The sequence below is a fragment of the Macaca thibetana genome, chromosome 11, assembly GCF_024542745.1.
Source record: "Macaca thibetana thibetana isolate TM-01 chromosome 11, ASM2454274v1, whole genome shotgun sequence".
NCBI classification, from domain to species: domain Eukaryota; kingdom Metazoa; phylum Chordata; class Mammalia; order Primates; family Cercopithecidae; genus Macaca; species Macaca thibetana.
Genome location: NC_065588.1, coordinates 42,450,183 through 42,468,932, shown reverse-complemented (window position 1 = coordinate 42,468,932; position 18,750 = coordinate 42,450,183). Strand labels below are relative to the sequence as shown.

General features: G+C 39.3%; 1 protein-coding gene across 3 annotated transcripts in view; it reads left to right on the top strand.

The window, feature by feature from the left end:
* The window catches only part of SLC38A1 (solute carrier family 38 member 1), an 87,359-nt gene that overhangs the window by 57,027 nt on the left and 11,582 nt on the right, over positions 1–18,750 (top strand). For all 3 annotated transcript variants that reach the window (XM_050746914.1, XM_050746912.1, XM_050746911.1), the window contains 11 exons: positions 3,640–3,713; positions 5,147–5,239; positions 5,530–5,611; positions 6,601–6,683; positions 8,173–8,231; positions 8,350–8,466; positions 9,676–9,755; positions 12,188–12,288; positions 14,626–14,744; positions 15,312–15,453; positions 15,555–15,652. In XM_050746914.1, coding sequence (XP_050602871.1) covers positions 3,640–3,713; positions 5,147–5,239; positions 5,530–5,611; positions 6,601–6,683; positions 8,173–8,231; positions 8,350–8,466; positions 9,676–9,755; positions 12,188–12,288; positions 14,626–14,744; positions 15,312–15,453; positions 15,555–15,652 — 1,048 coding nt within the window. The remainder of the gene's footprint in view (positions 1–3,639; positions 3,714–5,146; positions 5,240–5,529; positions 5,612–6,600; positions 6,684–8,172; positions 8,232–8,349; positions 8,467–9,675; positions 9,756–12,187; positions 12,289–14,625; positions 14,745–15,311; positions 15,454–15,554; positions 15,653–18,750) is intronic.

Genomic DNA, 18,750 nt, shown 5'->3' with positions numbered 1-18,750 from the left:
TTCCTGTCCTGGGGAAAATGCTGTGCCAGACTAGGTCCTCTCTGAAAGTCTCTCCCCGCTTTAGGAGTCTAAAATTCTAAGTTTCTTCTCAGGAGACTCAAAAATCTACTAGAATGTCCTGCACCACATCTTTCATAATGTTGCTGACACAAAGACTCTTGAAGGTTCCTGACCACATTCTTCACAATTCTAACTGTCTTGCCACCCCTTCCCCATGACCCATGTACAGTTATATGCTCTAGATCTTCCCCTCAAAGATGAACATAAGTCTGAAATATCAACACCTTGGCAGCCCTATTATCAATCACTGAGCTGTAGTCCCCATGTAAGTACACCTTTTTTAGCAACCGGTTTTTGTCCCAGCCGTATTAATACTTGTGGTCTGTGGTTAACAATGTTGAAGCTTAAATTACATCCAGATGAAATTTTTAAAAGGAATCACTTGTGTTCCTCTGTGTTAGCACAGGAATCCCAGCATGTGTTTCTCTTCCAGGAAACCATAATTATATGTACAGATATCTACCTGGACAATTAGGGGCATAATCATGCTCTAAACAGAAGTGTTCAAACAAGTCAATACGTTCTGTCCAGTTATTCCTCTTTCGTCTTTCTCTTAGGTGTCATGGTTTCTGTGTCTCAAGACATCTATGATTTGATTTTTCTAACCCTTTCTAGAATCTATTAGAGTCAACTAGACAACATAGTCCTTCTTTCTAAGAATCTGAACAAGGAGGCAAACTTTCTAAATTTTAATCCTATTAATGCCAGATTCTGGTATAGGCTAAAGTATTCTTAGAATTTTACTTTTACACTTTGCCTCTTAGTGATCTGATAGAAAAGGGGGTTTTGCTTTATAGTAGTTTTCAGTCTTTGAAGAGAAGATCTACATTTGGGAAAGGACTAAGAAGAGAGTCTTTGCAGATCAGACAGTTAAAGGCAAAACTGTCAGACTCTGAGTACTCTGAGGTGCAATGTTATGTCTCTTAAACATGGGAGGGGGTTGTTTGCATCACTGTGGGAGTACCTCATTCTGTTGTGTTTAAGTGGGGTGAGGAAGATAAGTGAACACTTCTAAACTCTTCCCTAATCAATACTTTTCTCCCACTTGAAAAGGGGGTATAGCAGTTTATGGTGCTTAAAGGGCCAGATGCCACAAGCATCATCTATAAAGAGATTCAACACATAGATTGTGTTAAGACACAGCCATGTGCAAGAACCATGTGGTTGCCGGGGCTACTGACTGAGGGAACACAGCAAATGTTTCCTTAGAATACTTCTTTTGCTAATAAATACGGAGTTCTCCAGGGTGAGGGCCTTTTGTAAATCATTAGGTAAATATTCATAATTATCCCCTCCTGCTAGGCACATAGATAGTTCCTACAAGGTCATACTCTTTATACATTAGCCTTGGGCCCATGGGAAAATCCCTTTGGTCACCTTTGGTCCCAGCAGAGTAGACCCAGTAGGGCACATGGTCACTCTCGAATAGCATCTGGCTCATCCTAAGATGTCACTCATTTTATCCCCGCTAGGAAGCCTGCGCTCTTCTGTGCCACACGGAAATCCTCTAGGGCCTGTCACATGTTCATGTAGAAGTGGCTACTTAGTGTTGTGTCCCTGAAAACACAAATGAACTCTGCAAGAAACCCAAAGCTTGCTTCTTTGACATAAATATTGCTTATCTTACTTGATGGAAAAAAAAAAATCATGCCACAATTAGGTCCTGTATCTTACTCTGTGACAGAGCATATCAAATCCTGTTCCATTATGTATCTCAGAACTACTAGGTTGGTTAATAAATGCTTGCTCTCCATTTCTCACATCCCTCAACCTGAAAAGATAATAAGTGACCTAGCCTCTTAATCAGTGTATTAGTCAATTTTCATGCTCCTGATAAAGACATTCCTGAGACTGGGTAATTTATAAAGAAAAAGAAGTTTAACAGACTCATACAGTTCCACGTGGCTGGGCAGGCCTCACAATTATGGCAGAAGGCTAACGGCACATCTTACTTGCCCACAGATGAGAAAGAATTGAGAGGCAAGCAAAAGGGGTTTCCCCTTATTAAAAAAAAAAAAAAAACCATCAGATCTTGTGAGACTTATTCACTACCACAAGAACAGTATGGGGGAACTGCCCCCATGATTCAATCATCTTTCACCGGGAATTATGGGAGCTACAATTCAAGATGAGATTTGGGTGGGGACACAGCCAAACCATATCAATCAGCCTCCTCACTCAAGGATTTTAGGGAAATAAGTCCAGATCTGAATGCACTTCCTTACCAATCATATCTTAACTTAAATTCCCCTTTATTGGCAGATCAGCTGGGCCTTTACCCAAAGTGTTAGGTCTTTTGTTCTTTTTCCTAGTGCTTGTTTTGCCTCTGCTGAGCTCTGCCCCTCATTTGCTTGCTGGCCAGTTTCTGGCAGTTCATCTGTTCTGCTGCTGACCATTCTGTACACCTGGTTTATCTCCTCACGGCTGCCTCGTATGTGGGAGAAACAAAATACAGTAGGATCATAGACAGCTGAGGAGCAGTCATTCTGCCTGGGGCCAGGGAAGGCGACTGAGGGGTTGGCATATGAGCTGGGGCCTAGAGCAGCCTTCAACAGGTGTGCTGGGAGGGGGAAGGGCCAGGTGGAAGCAGCCCACGCAGAGCGAACAGCGTGATGTGCCAAGTGCCTCTCAACAGCACTTGGTGGAAAAATAATTGCTTTTAATGACTCAAACGTAGAGTCAATTGCAGTAATGTATTGTTCTAGGGATATATTTTCCCACATCAGGAAGTGAGTGGTTTCATTTGGGGACTGGATTTTTTTTCTTCTTTTTTAATAAATAGGCTTTATTTTCAATTATCATGTCTGTTTTAACCAAATGTTTCAGAAATCATCTATATAATCTCACACATCATTTTAACTGCACTTTTTCTTGAGAAGCGTTTGATAATGAGCCAGATGTACTAAAACAAAAACATGAGTTCATCATTCAAAAAAGTCTTTTCATTATACTTGATTGTCAAATTTTCCCACTAGTTAGCAAGGGGTGCTTATTCATCTAAGAGGAACCAGGTGCAAAAAAAGTAAATTACATTATTAGCCCAATATATAGATGTTAAAATAGCCATGAAGTAATAGATGAACAGAACCCGAGACATCATTTGGCTTGTATCTTTATATTATGGGCAAGGAATCCAGAGATGGGAAATGTTAAGCAAGTTGCCCAAAGTCAGGTGGTCATTCTCCTAAGGTCACTGCCAGCCTTTCCCTTTGCTCCTCCCACCCCCCATTCTCACACTTTCTCACCCGGATGTAACAGAGAGTGCAACATAGACTACAAAAGCTTTCTTTCATAATGTTGTTTTAAAGTCATCTCAACTGAAATGCTCCCAGAGAGCTGTTTGGGCTTTGAATTACATGAAGAATTTGAACTGTTACTCAGATTCTAATGAGCACTTCTTTATTTGGTAGGACATTTTTATTGAGGATTTTAAAACAGGGATGACTAATAGGTTCCAAAATTTGGATACTATTAACAAATTGTGTTAACCATACAAATAAATCTTTGCCCTTCTAAACTGTAATGTCAGAATATATTCTTTTCTAGTTATTACAACAAGATTTATTTTCTTTGCCTTAGGGTTCTTTTGACTTCAGTGACATTGCTGTCTATATATTCAATAAACCTCCTACTGATCTGTTCAAAAGAAACAGGTAAGCTGAGGACATGTTTGATTTTGTTAAAACCAGGGTGAATTATTTTTATGGTGACATTATGGAGCAAATGATCTTCTCTCTCTGTACAGCAATTTGATTATTAAAAAGAACGACTACTTTGACCTAGAGTGATTAGAAGACCTATGGGAGTATTTATCTAGACAAACAGTTGCAGCAAAATATAAATTAAATTGTCATGGACAATGAGGAAATAATGTTGTCACTTAAAAAGTGAACCCTCAATTATATACCTGTTTTTCTAGTTTAAAATGACTTCATTTTAAAAGCTTCAGTTTTTCCTTAGGTCTTTATAAATCCAGAACAAAGATTCCATGTTTTTATATTATAGCTTCCAAGGTTTTAAAAGTAAGCAGACCTTTCATTCTCTTGTGCATATTCCAAGCAGAAAATTTTACTCCTGAGGCAATGTGGGAGTGAGCAAGCTATGAAGAGACTTCAAGTACTCTGGGCAGTGTAATACCTGAAGTGTTTATTTTCTATTTCTGGGACACTGAATTATGTTTGTAATTCTTTGACTTTTACATTAGCTAAAACCACACTGGCCAGCTATTATTATATATACATGACTCCATTTAACTGGAACATTTTATAACAAATTGAGGAGCTAACCATTGTCTAGTTTAAACACCAGTCTTATGAGAAATTAAACAAAGGTTTAATTATAGCCTGCCCCATATTGCTCTCCATGGACCTTTTGAAAATATGAACTGAACAGTTATAAAGAAATAAAACACTTTTTAAAAAGTGAATACTTTCGAATTTTAGTATTTATTGAGATGAGCTAGTTGAACATCTTCAAATTTTGCTACAGACAAATTATGCTTTTGACAGATTAGTCTTCCACTCTCTTTTATGAGTTGCACGTATTTGAACTGCATTTTATGAATGATTAGATTTTGTATGTAATGGTTATTAAAATGTGTCTAAGCTTGTTATTACATTTAGAACACGGAGGCATTGATGGGATGTTATTAAGATAATTCCTTATTAGCTTAATCAGTCATTAATTCAAAAGGAATCTTTTGTTTCAACTATTAGGATCTTTTAAAATCAAATATGTGTTTTAATGGTATGTACCAGACCTGAAGACAAAGATCACAGAAGGAATTTCCCCTTTGTAAGGTAGAGGTAGTTAAAAATAAGCCTTATGACCTAATAGGTTAATTGTAATGCTCTGGTAGCCAACTTGAAAAAGGAGAAATGATGGTTGCGTCTCACATTTTAAAATGTCAAGAGTTTGTTTTGTAATGAGGATACCTTAAACCCTGCAAAGCCAAAATGACTATTTGTGTGAGTTTGAGAAAGGCACACATAACTTGGGGAACTGTCGGTAGAATGACAAAATCTTGACTATTTTAGCTTTCTGAACCCTGTCATTTCTTGTGTTCTCAAATTTGATTTTTAAATAGGCTGCATGGTGTATGAAAAGCTCGGGGAACAAGTCTTTGGCACCACCGGGAAGTTCGTAATCTTTGGAGCCACCTCTCTACAGAACACTGGAGGTAAAAAGAACATGCTTTTCTATACATAACTTGAAACTAATTCTGGTGGCTAAGCGGCCGCATGAATTTTAACAGAATTCAAGCAGTTATCATCCTCATTGCTAAAATGGCACAGGGAAAGTAAAGCAGACAGCAGTCACTTATTTAAAGCCACAAATCCTGCTAGAGTAGCTGAAGTTGCCTTTGTGTCTTATTGACGGTTGGTCTAAGAACGGGTTGATAACTTTTTATATAGCTTGCAACGTAAGCCTTCGTATCTTCTTTCTAAAAATGTTCTCATTTGCCTTCAGCAATGCTGAGCTACCTCTTCATCGTAAAAAATGAACTACCCTCTGCCATAAAGTTTCTCATGGGAAAGGAAGAGACATTTTCGTAAGTTATAGACCATTTTTTAAATGATATAACTAAAATGTTTTTAATTTAAATATGGGCAAATCAAAATTCTTGCTTTATGAATATTGCAGAAAGTTTTTCCTAGGCTGGTTTTTGTTTGTTTGTTGTTTCAACAATAAATTTCTTTGGGGCTACATAAATGAAAAAAGTAGGAGATTCTTTTGAATATGAACATTTGAAAAGTAGATTTGTCTGTCATGCTGTGAGTGGTAGATACTGCATTTTCCCAAGAGCTTGAAATCTATATCTAGTTTTGGTGAAATAGAACACATATGGAATATTTTTAACACAAAAGTGGAACGTGAAAAAAAAATTAAGACCCTAGCCTCTTGTTTAAAGAAGGGACATAGTATTTTGGAAGCAAAATTTACATGAGCCAACCTCACTAAAGATATAGATAACCCTGGAAAATGTTGCAGCTACATTTGGCACAATTGTGTTTTGACTCCCTCTTGTTTAACAGTTCTTGTCAGTCTTAGTTTCTCTGTTTTCTTTCAAGGGAGAATCATAGAAGCCAGAGTTTCTAGTGTTCTCAGGATTCAAGGTCAAATCCAAGGGATCAGGGAGAGAGAAATGCCTACCTGTGGTGACTTGTTTCTCGCTGATACTAGCCCAGCAAAACAAAAAGGAGCTTTCTCTTTAAATAATTGGTAGGACAAGTTGTAATCTGACAGAATACAATGTATGCATTCAGTTTTGAAACCATGTAAATAATTCAAAAGAATGCCACATTTAGCCATGGGAAAGAAAAAACAACAACAATATTCCTTCTTCCATTACATGGCAGTGAAGCTGTAGTAAATAAGTAGTGGTTGGGGTTAAAGTTTGGATAAGATCTGAATAATGATTTTAAAAATTAATGGATATAGTAAAAATTAATAAAAATATATATCATGAAATTTTACACTGGAGGGGGAAAAATGTCACTTTCTAAAAAAATATAACCTAACCCCTGAAATGCCTTTCAGAGCCTGGTACGTGGATGGCCGAGTTCTGGTGGTGATAGTTACCTTTGGCATAATTCTCCCTCTGTGTCTCTTGAAGAACTTAGGTAAGGACAGATTTTGTTTTTATCATATTCTGCAGTGCCCCAGTGAATCAGAAACTGAGTAAACATGGACAGCATTGCCCTCTGCTTCCCCTCTGCATGCGCTCAAAGATTAAGTGCATGATAAATTGCAAGTATTAATCGGTCCCAACTTTAATATGGGATAAAAACAATAGTCAGTATGTGACCTCCTAAACAATCCCTCTACTGAGCTGTGGAGGGGAGAAGGGAGGTTCTGGGGCCATGACAGACAGGGCTATTTTCAAAAGTACAACTTATATGCTACTCTGGGAAAAGTCCAAAAAATGGAATTCTCTTCATACGAAGTCTTAACTACCATCATTATTTAGATAAATATATTTTCAAATCTAATATGAAGACAGAAAGCTGCCTAGATTTATACCCACAAGTATTATAAATTTAGAGGGTCTAGCCAGCCTCAATTATTTCTCTTCGAAGTGGGAGAGATAAATCAAAAGTCAGAAATGGTGGATAATCCCCAAGTCATATCCATTTGGCTTTGATCTACCACTTGTTTTTATGCTTGTATTTGAAGACAAGGATGCCTGATGTTAGGGGAATTTCATACATTGAATAATGTGGCCAGACTGCCATCCAGTCAAAAACCTGTAAAATGTATTTACTTTAATTCTGGGCTAATTCAAACAAAAGTTTGGATAAAAGTTCTTCGAACAACAATTATGAGCCTCAGTTTTTTGTTTTGTTTTGGATCAAAATATCAGACCTCTGTAGCTGTTCCGTGAGGTTTATAAATAGATTTTTTTTTTAACTACTTAATTTTCCGGTTTCTGCATCTGAGTTTTCCATACCTATAGAGGTAGCTCTTTTCAGTTAAGTAGAGAAAAGGTCTTCCCCAGGGTTGAAAATAATGCAGTCCTGAGAGGCTACTTAACTCTACCTTTCTGGAGGTCATGGTGGCAATTGGAGATCGCCTAGGCATTCTACAGGGAGCTAGCTAAAGATCCCCAGGTACTCAATTTACCACTGGAAATTCGCTTCATCTACTTTCTCTCATCTGGGGAGAAAAGTATTATAACTGACATTCAGTATGCACACAATAAGTGCATAATAAAGAGCTATTGAGGGGATCAAGGAGTAAATGGGTTTGCCCGTAGAAGTCCATCAGAGTCCACCAATACAGACTTACAACAAAAATTGGAAGGCTCTTTTCGGCTGGATTCTGGGAGTCTGTGTTCTCTAGTGTGCAGGGAGAGTTGGAATCAAAACACATAATATAATGTTTTTATTCAGAGCCCCATTTTTTTGCCAAATAAAGTAGCACTGTCAAATAATAAATCTTGTATTCGCTTGGGCATGTATGTTTATTATTGGAGCTCTAAAATATGCTTGAAATAATGCATTGAAATAAATGAGGTGATGAATTTTGAAGTAATAACAGTTTATGATGGGTAGCTCCAAAATTTTTAAAAATGGAAAAAAAGAAATAATTTATTTTTTACTTTTTTTAAAGGGTATCTTGGCTATACTAGTGGATTTTCCTTGAGCTGTATGGTTTTTTTCCTAATAGTGGTAAGTGCTGATTGAAATGGCTGGTTTGGTTTTGTGACAGTACAATGGCATGTAATAATTATTCATTATTTGGCTTTACTAAAGTCCATACTGCTTCTACTATACTTCTTAATACCAGGTTATTTACAAGAAATTTCAAATTCCCTGCATTGTTCCAGAGCTAAATTCAACAATAAGTGCTAATTCAACAAATGCTGACATGTGTACGCCAAAATATGTTACCATCAATTCAAAGGTAAGTTTCCTGATCTTTTGCAGATGAAACGAGCATTTTTATTAAGGGCATTCTATTTCTCATACTTGTAATTGCACTGTTTTGAATGTATTAGTTCTCAAAAGAACACATGGTACCATTGCTTCTAGATTACACATCTATGGAGAGATCCTTGAGAAATATACAAATATTGTATTTTACACTCTCTCTTACCGTTAAGCATTCCCTGTCAAAATCTCATTCTGGATAATTGTCTCAGCTTTTCCTGTGTAGAGTGCTAGGTGATGCTTCAAAAACAGATTAGGAACATCCTTTGCCCCCTGGTTCTGGTGATGACAGAAAGGAATACTGCAGACTTCCTCAGCTTGCACAGTTGAAATGTAGATGCCACCACAAACTGACACTTAAAAGACTCTCATACTATTAAAATATTGTTGATACCGATGAGAAACAGAGGATTATAGAGTCAGTCAGGCTTGGATTTGAATCCTCAGGCAAGTCACCCAACCTCTTGAGTAAAAATAAGGATTCTATTCTGTATCTTACAAGGTTTTGTTAGAATACGCCTGGCATAGTGCATCAGCAGAGTTAGGGCATAAGATGGGCTAGTTTTCACTTCTTTTTGCATAGGAAGTTAGATTGAGTTTGAGAGTTTCAAAGAGCCTTATCTAAGAAAACTAAATAGATTGGATTATCTCTCTTTCTCTCTAATTGTAAGCATATAGCCAAAGTAGTACAATATGAAACAGATTTTCTTTTCAGAGGATATCTTTTAAGTCTGATTCCATGCACCTGATGTAGAGCAAAGAGCAGTAAACTAGAGGTGGGAGTGCTGGGCCAGTCACCTGACCTGTTGGAGGGAGCCAGGAGAATAGCCATAGTCTGCCTATTGCTTGGGATTGCTGTGGGGACCCAGTGAGCTATCCTAGGAAGAGTGCCATGTAACTGGCTCATGCTGTATAAACAGGGGTGTTGTATACCTGGAGTATATAAAATACGACATAGATGAGCCAAATCCAAAGTCCCTCTGTGACAAGTGGCTAATGGCTCTAGCTAGATAAGCTCTCTTAGAAAAGCTGCTTCTATTTTGGAGATCAAAACCCTCCTAATAACCGAATAATCCAGGGATTCTGAAGAGCTGTCAGATGAAAAGAGCTCAGAAATACTGGAGCTGTGTCATTTTTATGGTAAAAGTGTTTTTCCTAATGTCTGTTCTTTTCTCTCAAATAGACCGTGTATGCTTTACCAACCATTGCATTTGCATTTGTCTGCCACCCATCAGTCCTGCCAATTTACAGTGAGCTTAAAGAGTAAGAAATTTGTTTAATTTTTTAATCTTAATCGTTTTACATCTCCTCATTAATAGGCAAGTGTGGAATTAAAATAAACAGACTTGTCTAATGAACGTAGGTGGATTCGTCACCTAGCTTCAACATTTACTCACATCCTGCCATTCTTAAACAAGCATTGTATTTTAAGAATCAAGAAAGCAAGAAAAATCAGAAACTTGCAGCATTTGGGGGGGTCATAAACATAAAAAGTAGCCAACCATGTGGGCTTTTTCATTAGTTGGTTTTTCGAATATTGTATCACCGAGGACAGTTTAAGTATTTGTGTTGCTTTCCATTATGTATGCGTATTTTACAAGTGGGTGATAATCTTCAGATTCATCTGTAAACTGCTAAATACATTGTCTCTGATTGCCTGTTGGTTTGGGTGAAAAGGCTAGTAAATCAGACAATAAGACATCAATGTTAAGGCCACAAACTAGGAAAAGAGAATATTGTTGTTCATTTTTAACTATTAAGAAAATTCTGGCCGGGCGCGGTGGCTCAAGCCTGTAATCCCAGCACTTTGGGAGGCCGAGACGGGCGGATCACGAGGTCAGGAGATCGAGACCATCCTGGCTAACACGGTGAAACCCCGTCTCTGCTAAAAAATACAAAAAACTAGCCGGGCGCGGTGGCGGGCGCCTGTAGTCCCAACTACTCGGGAGGCTGAGGCAGGAGAATGGCGTGAACCCGGGAGGCGGAGCTTGCAGTGAGCTGAGATCCGGCCACTGCACTCCAGCCTGGGCGGCAGAGCCAGACTCTGTCTCAAAAAAAAAAAAAAAAAAAAAAAAAAAAAAAAAAGAAAATTCTATGGATTTATTGATTTATTTTTGATTGCTGGTTTTGAGAAAATTAAGGCCTGCTTATAAACTTCTTCATGTGTTCTCTTTTTAGCCTACGGTTATCAAACATAAACAAAAATAGTCACCATAGCATAATCTTAAAAACTTAGAAAAGATAGATAATATTGGTATTTATTTCCATTTTGAAACAAAGTTGATGTCATTTAGAATTGAATCCACTCTTTTTTTCATATTTAATTGATACATGGCTAAATTTTAAACCATCTACATCTATGTATATATACATCACTCCTAGTTTGTGATCCTCTATTTGGAGAATTTAAATATATCTTTGGCATCTTTTTTTTTCCTGCCACAATATTTTTAATTATGTACAAAGGTCTGATATGTCACCCAGGGACCCATTTCACCCACTGCTCTGTTTGGCTGCCAGTCTTTTGTCTGTCTCTTCAGCAATGGTGAGGCGGATACCCTTTCCTCGGGGAAGAGAAATCCATGATTTGTTGCCCTTGTCTTTGGCATCTTTTAATAGTTCAGCTTTTCGTTTTAGTTTTTAATTTTCTCAAGTGTATACTTCTCAATTTTTCTTTACTTTTTTTTTTTTTTTGAGACAGAGTCTCACTCTGTCACCCAGACTATAGTGCTATAGTATGATCTCAGCTCACTGCAGTCTTAACTTCCCAGGGTCAAGCAATCCTCCCACCTCAGCCTCTCAGGTAGCTGGAACTACAGGCACATGCCCGCACGCCCAACTAACTTTTGTATTTTCTGTAGACACAGAGTTTCACCATGTTGCCCAGGCTGGTCTTGAGCTCCTGAGCTCAGATGATCCGCCCGCCTCGTCCTCCCAAAGTGCTGGGATTACAGGCGTGAGCCGCCGTGCCCAGACTACTTCTCAATTTTTCTTGTTTTCCATACTCCCATGGCATCCCAGATTCCTTGTTATGACATAATCAAATGTTATGACTATCTGTGGTCTGTTATTTATTGAATACCAGTCTTGCAGATTAATTGTTTGGGCAGTTAAAGAAACTTAGAGGGTCATCCCAACCCCAGAGTGAACTTGACCTGAGAGATGGAGCCCTTCATCATTCCAGCTGTGATCTCTTGGGCGCTTGGTGCACTGGAGACCTGCAGACTTCCAGGTGCATCCCTGAGGCCACCCAATGGGAAAATCAGAACCTAAAACAGCAGCTTTAGAGACAGAACACCTTAGGTCAAGTTCCAGCTCTGCCGCTAATCTCTGGAGCTAGGAGAACAGCACTGATTTTTTTCTGCATGTTTTCCTTTGTCCAGCTAGTGTGGAGATAATATCAAGGCCAAATATTTAAAAAATGCTGTCTGCCCTTCCGATGAGAACTTGATATTCTTTTAAAAGAATGGGGAAGAACACTTACGGGAGTGTAGTTCCATGAATCTCCGTGGATCAATACCAATTCGGTGTAAGACAGGTTATTTTCAACTGGCATAACTGCCAGGGGTAATTTCAGCTGTTCAGATCTTCCCCAACCTGATAGAGGCAAAGTTAAATTAGTATTCTTCAATGTTAACACTGGCGCTTAAATTCAGTGATATGATTTTTAATTTTTAACATGTATTTGTTTTTAGCCGATCACAGAAAAAAATGCAGATGGTTTCAAACATCTCCTTTTTCGCCATGTTTGTTATGTACTTCCTGACTGCCATTTTTGGCTACTTGACATTCTATGGTAAGTAATTTCTACTGGTACATAAATATAAGTATTTGTAAACAAATTAGTAAAAATCAATGTTGAAATAACTTTTAACATGAAAGGCAAAGAAAGCAACAAAGCTATCCATTGTTTTTTCTAGTTTTTTCTTCTACTTAAAGCAATGGTGATCTTTACATGTTCATGCAGACTGCAGAATAAAATATTTACTAAAACAATATTTATAATTTTTTTCTCCTAACAGTGTCCTTAAAAGAAATTGCATTTTAGAAGCATGCTAACTTTACTGAGGAAGGTTTAAAACTACATCAGACAAGGCTTTCCTAATTGACACTGCAAATTGGGTCAGATTCCATTAATAGAATGGAGAGACAGAGACAGATGCTGAAAGTGAGAAAGAGCAGAGTGCTACACTCATGACACTCTGAGTTAATTAAAAATGAAACTCCTAATTGTTCACTGGAAGTCGGAGCCTTGCAAAGATCTGAAGGAATGATATAGAAAATTTTAAAAAATGAAATCTGAAAAAGGGAACAAGGTTTCATATGTAACCTTTACTGACCCTGAATGAACAGTTTACTGGCTTTTACTGCTTCTTCATCCTCTCCTATTCAAATTATCCTGAAACTTTATTTAATACCTTTCATTATCTTTATAATTGGGGATCTAATTTAAATATATATATATGTGTTTATATATGTGTATGTGTGTACCTATATATATATGTATATCTGTATGTATTTCACAATCTTCTCTACTAAATAATAATGCTTTGGAACTTTTTATCATAAACACAAATGTCTCAAAATTAAGCACATTTAAAAATTATTAATTCAGCCTGGAGAAAAAGGCTGCTCTGATTATACAGATGATGTTATTATCATTTTCACTAGCAATAGAGAATAGCATTGTCTAATGAATTCATAAATACCATATTTAATTTTTACATAAAAATGGTGTTGCTAAGGTGCCTACAGAGTTTCAGGGCTGCAGTGGGTATAGGGAGAGAGAGGCGGAGAACTTAATGTTAGTTGAAGTCTCACCGTTGTCTTGTTCAAGCTATAATTTTTCTTTGTAAATGCATTATTTTCACATAGAATAGAACACCAAACACTTTTATTACTCTTGGATTAAATAAAAAGGCTTAGCTATTTTTAAGTGGTTAGTTATTTTGAATTAAGGAAATTAGAACTAGTGAGATTCATATTATAACTTATGGTTCTGTTTTGGAAACTGAGACCAAGCTCTATGGTACAGATTAGCATTTGAATTCCATGCTGAGAACCTTGAGACTGGTGCAGTGAGAAGCCCTTGCAGGAGACAGGAAGGGAAATTATCTCTTGTCAAAAGAGTGAGCAGTTTCATACTCTATGTGACTGCCATTCTAGCTTCGTTAGTCTTTAAAATAACACTTTCTGAAGTTCTGAGTTGAGAAAAAGTTCAAAGTAGTACATAAGGCCAGGTGTGGTGGCTTGTACCTGTAATCCCAGCATCTTGGGAGGCCTAGGTAGGTGGATAGCTTGAGCCTAGGAGTTCGAGACCTACCTGGGCAACTTAATGAGACCCCCATCTCTACCAAAAAAATATATATATATATACAAAAATTAGCCACACATGGTGGCACACGCCTGTAGTCCCAGCTACTCAGGAGGCTGAGGCAGGAGAATTGCTTGTGGCCATGAAAGAGAGGTTGCAGTGAGCCAACATGGCACTACGGCAACCACACTGCAGCCCGGGTGAAAGAGCAAAACCCTGTCTTAACACACACACACACACACACACACACACACACACACACACAGTAGTACATAAACTAATTTTTTTTTTTACAAGAACAATATACATGGAAGAGTGGAATTATTTCCTGATGGTGAAATTTCAGCTAGTGCCTCTGCTGCTTGGCCACTTGAAGTTGACTTAACAAGAGAAGAGTTTGAAACAAGCTCCAAGGTGGCTTGTAGCACCCCCCACCCCACCCCCACCCTCCCTGAGCAAGCCTGTGGTCGTTTGGCATGGTTTGAAGAGTAGAGGGAAAGTCTAGATTAAGAGCAGCTTCGTGCTTCAACTGTATGTTTCATTTTCAAGCCCAGTGTACTCCTAGGTTTAATTTAGTCTAAATTAAGCATTCCCACCCCATGTAGCTTCTTCTAGTGATTATTTTAAATTCCTTTGCTAAGTTGCATATGCACAGTGGAGCATGTCTTACATAGAGATTTTTCTTTCCAACTTAATTGTTTTAATAGACATTTCAAAACATTACTTTACTTGCCCTTTAGTTTACAAATTCTTTGTTGTTCAGAAAAACTGATATACTTTATCTCCCTTCAAAACCCTCTTGCTTTTCCCTCATTTCAGACAACGTGCAGTCAGACCTCCTTCACAAGTATCAGAGTAAAGATGACATTCTTATCCTGACAGTGCGGCTGGCTGTCATTGTTGCTGTGATCCTCACAGTGCCGGTGTTATTTTTCACGGTGAGTAAGGGCCTCGGTGCAATATGAGAAAATCTGAGGTCTCAGCTTTCCTTCTGCCTGCAGGAGCCCGTTGCAGAGAAAGCCTGCCCCAGGTAACTTTCCTCGGTTATTGAATCTGCATCTGGGAAAGATCCCAAGACTCAGTTCAGGCTGTTTGAAAAGCAAGTGGCATTCAGTGCATCAGGGAGCCTCTGATGCAGTGAATCTTCATTCTAATTAATCTGACCCTGTTCTTTACAAAGAAATGACAATAGAATGTTCAAATCTCAGTCAGACATGAAGAGAGAATGTAAAAAATCAGAAATGAACACTCAAGTCTTAGATAAATCAAAGACAGAAATTACACCCCCCCACAAAAGAAAACTCTACTATTCTATACATAAAAATACTTTCCCTCTTAAGTCAAGCCCCAGAACTTCCAAAACTGTTAAACTATCTATAAATTCACTAGGCATTACAAAACATTGCATGAATTCATGTGCACCAATAAATCAGTTACTCTGTGGAGAAATGTCAGTGTTGGCATGCTGTAGGCATTTACAGAATCTTTGTTTTCTCTTCTTGCAGGTTCGTTCATCTTTATTTGAACTGGCTAAGAAAACAAAGTTTAATTTATGTCGTCATATCGTGGTTACCTGCATACTCTTGGTTGTTATCAACTTGTTGGTGATCTTCATACCCTCCATGAAGGATATTTTTGGAGTCGTAGGTATGGCTTCATGACTTTGTGCTTCTCATTCTACAGTAGCTGTTTGGAGGGAAAATTTCACAATAGCAATGCTAAATTTTCTCTTTTTTCTTATTTTATAGGAGTTACATCTGCTAACATGCTTATTTTCATTCTTCCTTCATCTCTTTATTTAAAAATCACAGACCAGGATGGAGATAAAGGAACTCAAAGAATTTGGGTATGTCTCTTGCCAGCCACTCTAACTTTTCTGATTAGTTTTCCATTTAAATTTACAAAATAAATAGTCCACCTTTCTATCAAGACTACTTTCAGTTGCCTTGAAAGGAGGCAGAAGCCCTGTAGCTTTGCTACTTGGGAGAGATTTAAAATATCATATCAGAATTTTCTCCCGTCCCTCCAAATATCTTTTCTGATTTTACTCTTTTTTTGTTTGAGACGGAGTCTCGCTCTGTCACCGAGGCTGGAGTGCAGTGGCATGATCTCAGCTCACTGTAAGTTCCACCTCCCAGGTTCACGCCATTCTCCTGCCTCAGCATCCTGAGTAGCTGGCAACCACCACCATGCCTGGCTAATTTTTTTTTTTTTTTTTTTTTTTTGTATTTTTTTGTAGAGACGGGGTTTCACCATGTTAGCCAGGATGGTCTGCATCTCCTGACCTCGTGATCCGCCCGCCTTGACCTCCCCCATGGTGGGATTATAGGCATGAGCCACCGTGCCTGGCCCTCTGGTTTTACTCTTATTGTTCCTCAGCTTTTGTTCTGATCCAGGGTATGGCCAGTCAGAAGAATGGACATTCATCCTCCTGTGTCTCTATAGGACAGTGTCTAGTCTTTAGCAAGAGAGGAATTGACGAGGGACTCACAGAGGTTATGCAGTCCACTGTTTCCATATGATTTCTACTCATGTAACTCCTCCCTACAGCCCAGGGAACATGCAATGCCTTAATTAAAATGTCTGAGTTAGCTTAAATAGTCTTTTTATTATTTGACAGATATGCTTTGGAACAACAGACCTGGATTCAAAAACTGCCTTTCTATGTTGGGATCCTTGTTTCCAGGTCTGATGAGGTTCAAGGGCATCTTGAAGGTGGTGCACTTGGAGACAGTGAGGGAAGCAGGGGTGAAGTGGCTGGTACCTGAGTGCCTTCTGGAGCTCCATTTTGCTTGGCCTCAGAGAAGGCTTCCTACTTGCCCTCCCAGCTGGTGAAAGCACTGCAATTGTACCTGTTACCTGAGTCAACAGATCCAGATGAGAAGTGTAGGCAGGAGGGTCATCCCTGTGCATTTAGGAAAAGCAGCACTGATGCTATTAGAGCATCCAGTTCTCCAACATGATCACCCCTGAAACCTTAATTCCCAAATCTTTCCAAGACTTACCTGTAGGGGCTTAATGAGGACAGAGAGGATGAAGCAGTCACTCTGGCACAATGGGAAAGTATATTCAGACTAAATCTGAAAATGGTGGAGGCCTGCTGTCCATGAATTCTGAGCTTCTCCAACCCTGGTCCCATAATAAAACGAGTAGTAGGGTCTGCCAAATGGCATTAGACAAGGGCTCCATCTGTGTAGGGATCACTGGGAGTTAGACTGAACCCAGGATGATATGCCATGTGCAGCCATCTCAACCCCCAATTCGCTCCTCTCCTTCCCTAGCTCTTTCTCCTCCTCCAGTTTCCAGTCCAGCCCTGTTGGCTCTCAGAATGCATCATCCTTCTCCCTGCAGCGCTCTCACTGAACATGCTCAAGCACAAGGAACATATAATCTTGTGTTCTCTGGATTCTGGATTTAGTAATCTGTATTAGTCTGTTCTCACACTGCTAATAAAGAAATACCCGAGATTGCTTCCAAGATAGCCAAATAGGAACAGCTCCAGTCTGCAGCTCCCAGCAAGATTGTAGAAGATGGGTGATTTCTGCATTTCCAACTGAGGTACCTGGTTCATCTCATTGGGACTGGTTGGACAGTGGGTACAGCCCACGGAGGGCAAACTGAAGCAGGGTGGGGCATCGCCTCACCCAGGAAGCACAAGGGGTCAGCGGATTTCCCTTTCTTAGCCAAGGGAAGCCATGACAGACTATACCTGGAGAAACGGTACACTCCTGACCAAATATTGCACTTTTCCCACAGTCTTAGCAACCAGCAGACCAGGAAATACCCTCCCATGTCTGGCTCAGTGGGTCCCATGCCAGTGGAGCCTTACTCACTGCTAGCGCAACAGTCTGAGATCAACCTGCGAGGCTGCAGCTTGATCCGGGGGGAATCCACCATTCCTGAGGCTTGAGTAGCTCACAGTGTAAACAAAGAGGCCGGGAAGCATGAGCTGGATGGAGCCCACTGCTGCTCATCAAGGCCTACTGCCTCTATAGAGTCCACCTCTGGAGACAGAGCAGAGCAGAAAAAAAGGCAGCAGACAGCTTCTGCAGACTTAAATGTCCCTGTCTGACAGCTCTGAAGAGAGCAGTGGTTCTCTCGGCACGGCATTTGAGCTCCAAGAACAGACAGACTGCTGCCGCAAGCAGGTACCTGACTGGGAAACACCTCCCAGCAGGGGCTGACTGACACCTCACACACACAGGTGCCCCGCTGGGACGAAGCTTCCAGAGGAAGGATCAGGCAGCAATATTTGCTGTTTTGCAGCCTTTGCTGGTGATACCCAGGCAAATAGGTTCTGGAGTGCACCTCCAGCAAACCCCAACAAATCTGCAGCTGAGGGGTCTATTAGAAGGAAAACTAACAAAGAGAAAGGAATAGCATCAACATCAACAAAAAGGTCATCCACACCAAAGCCCCATCTACAGGTCACCAACATCAAAGACCAAAGGTAGATAAAACCACAAAGTTGAAGAGAAACCAGAGCAGAAAAGCTGAAAATTCCAAAAAGCAGAGCACCTCTTCTCCTCCAAAGGATCGCAGTTCCTCACCAATAAGGGAACAATACTGAATGAAGAATGAGTTTGACGAGTTGACAGAAGTAGGCTTCAGAAAGTCGGTAATAACAAACTTCTCCGAGCTAAAGGAGGATGTTCTAACCCATTGCAAGGAAGCTAAAAACCATGAAAAAAGATTAGATCAATGGCTAACCAGAATAAACAGTGTCGAGAAGACCTCAGATGACCTGATGAAGCTTAAAACTACAGCACGAGAACATCATGACCCATGCACAAGCTTCAATAGCTGATTTGATCAGGTGGAAGAAAGGGTATCAGTGATTGAAGATCAAATTAATGAAATAAAGCTAGAAGAGAAGTTTAGAGAAAAAAGAGTGAAAAGAAATGAACAAACCCTCCAAGAAATATGGGACTATATGAAAAGACC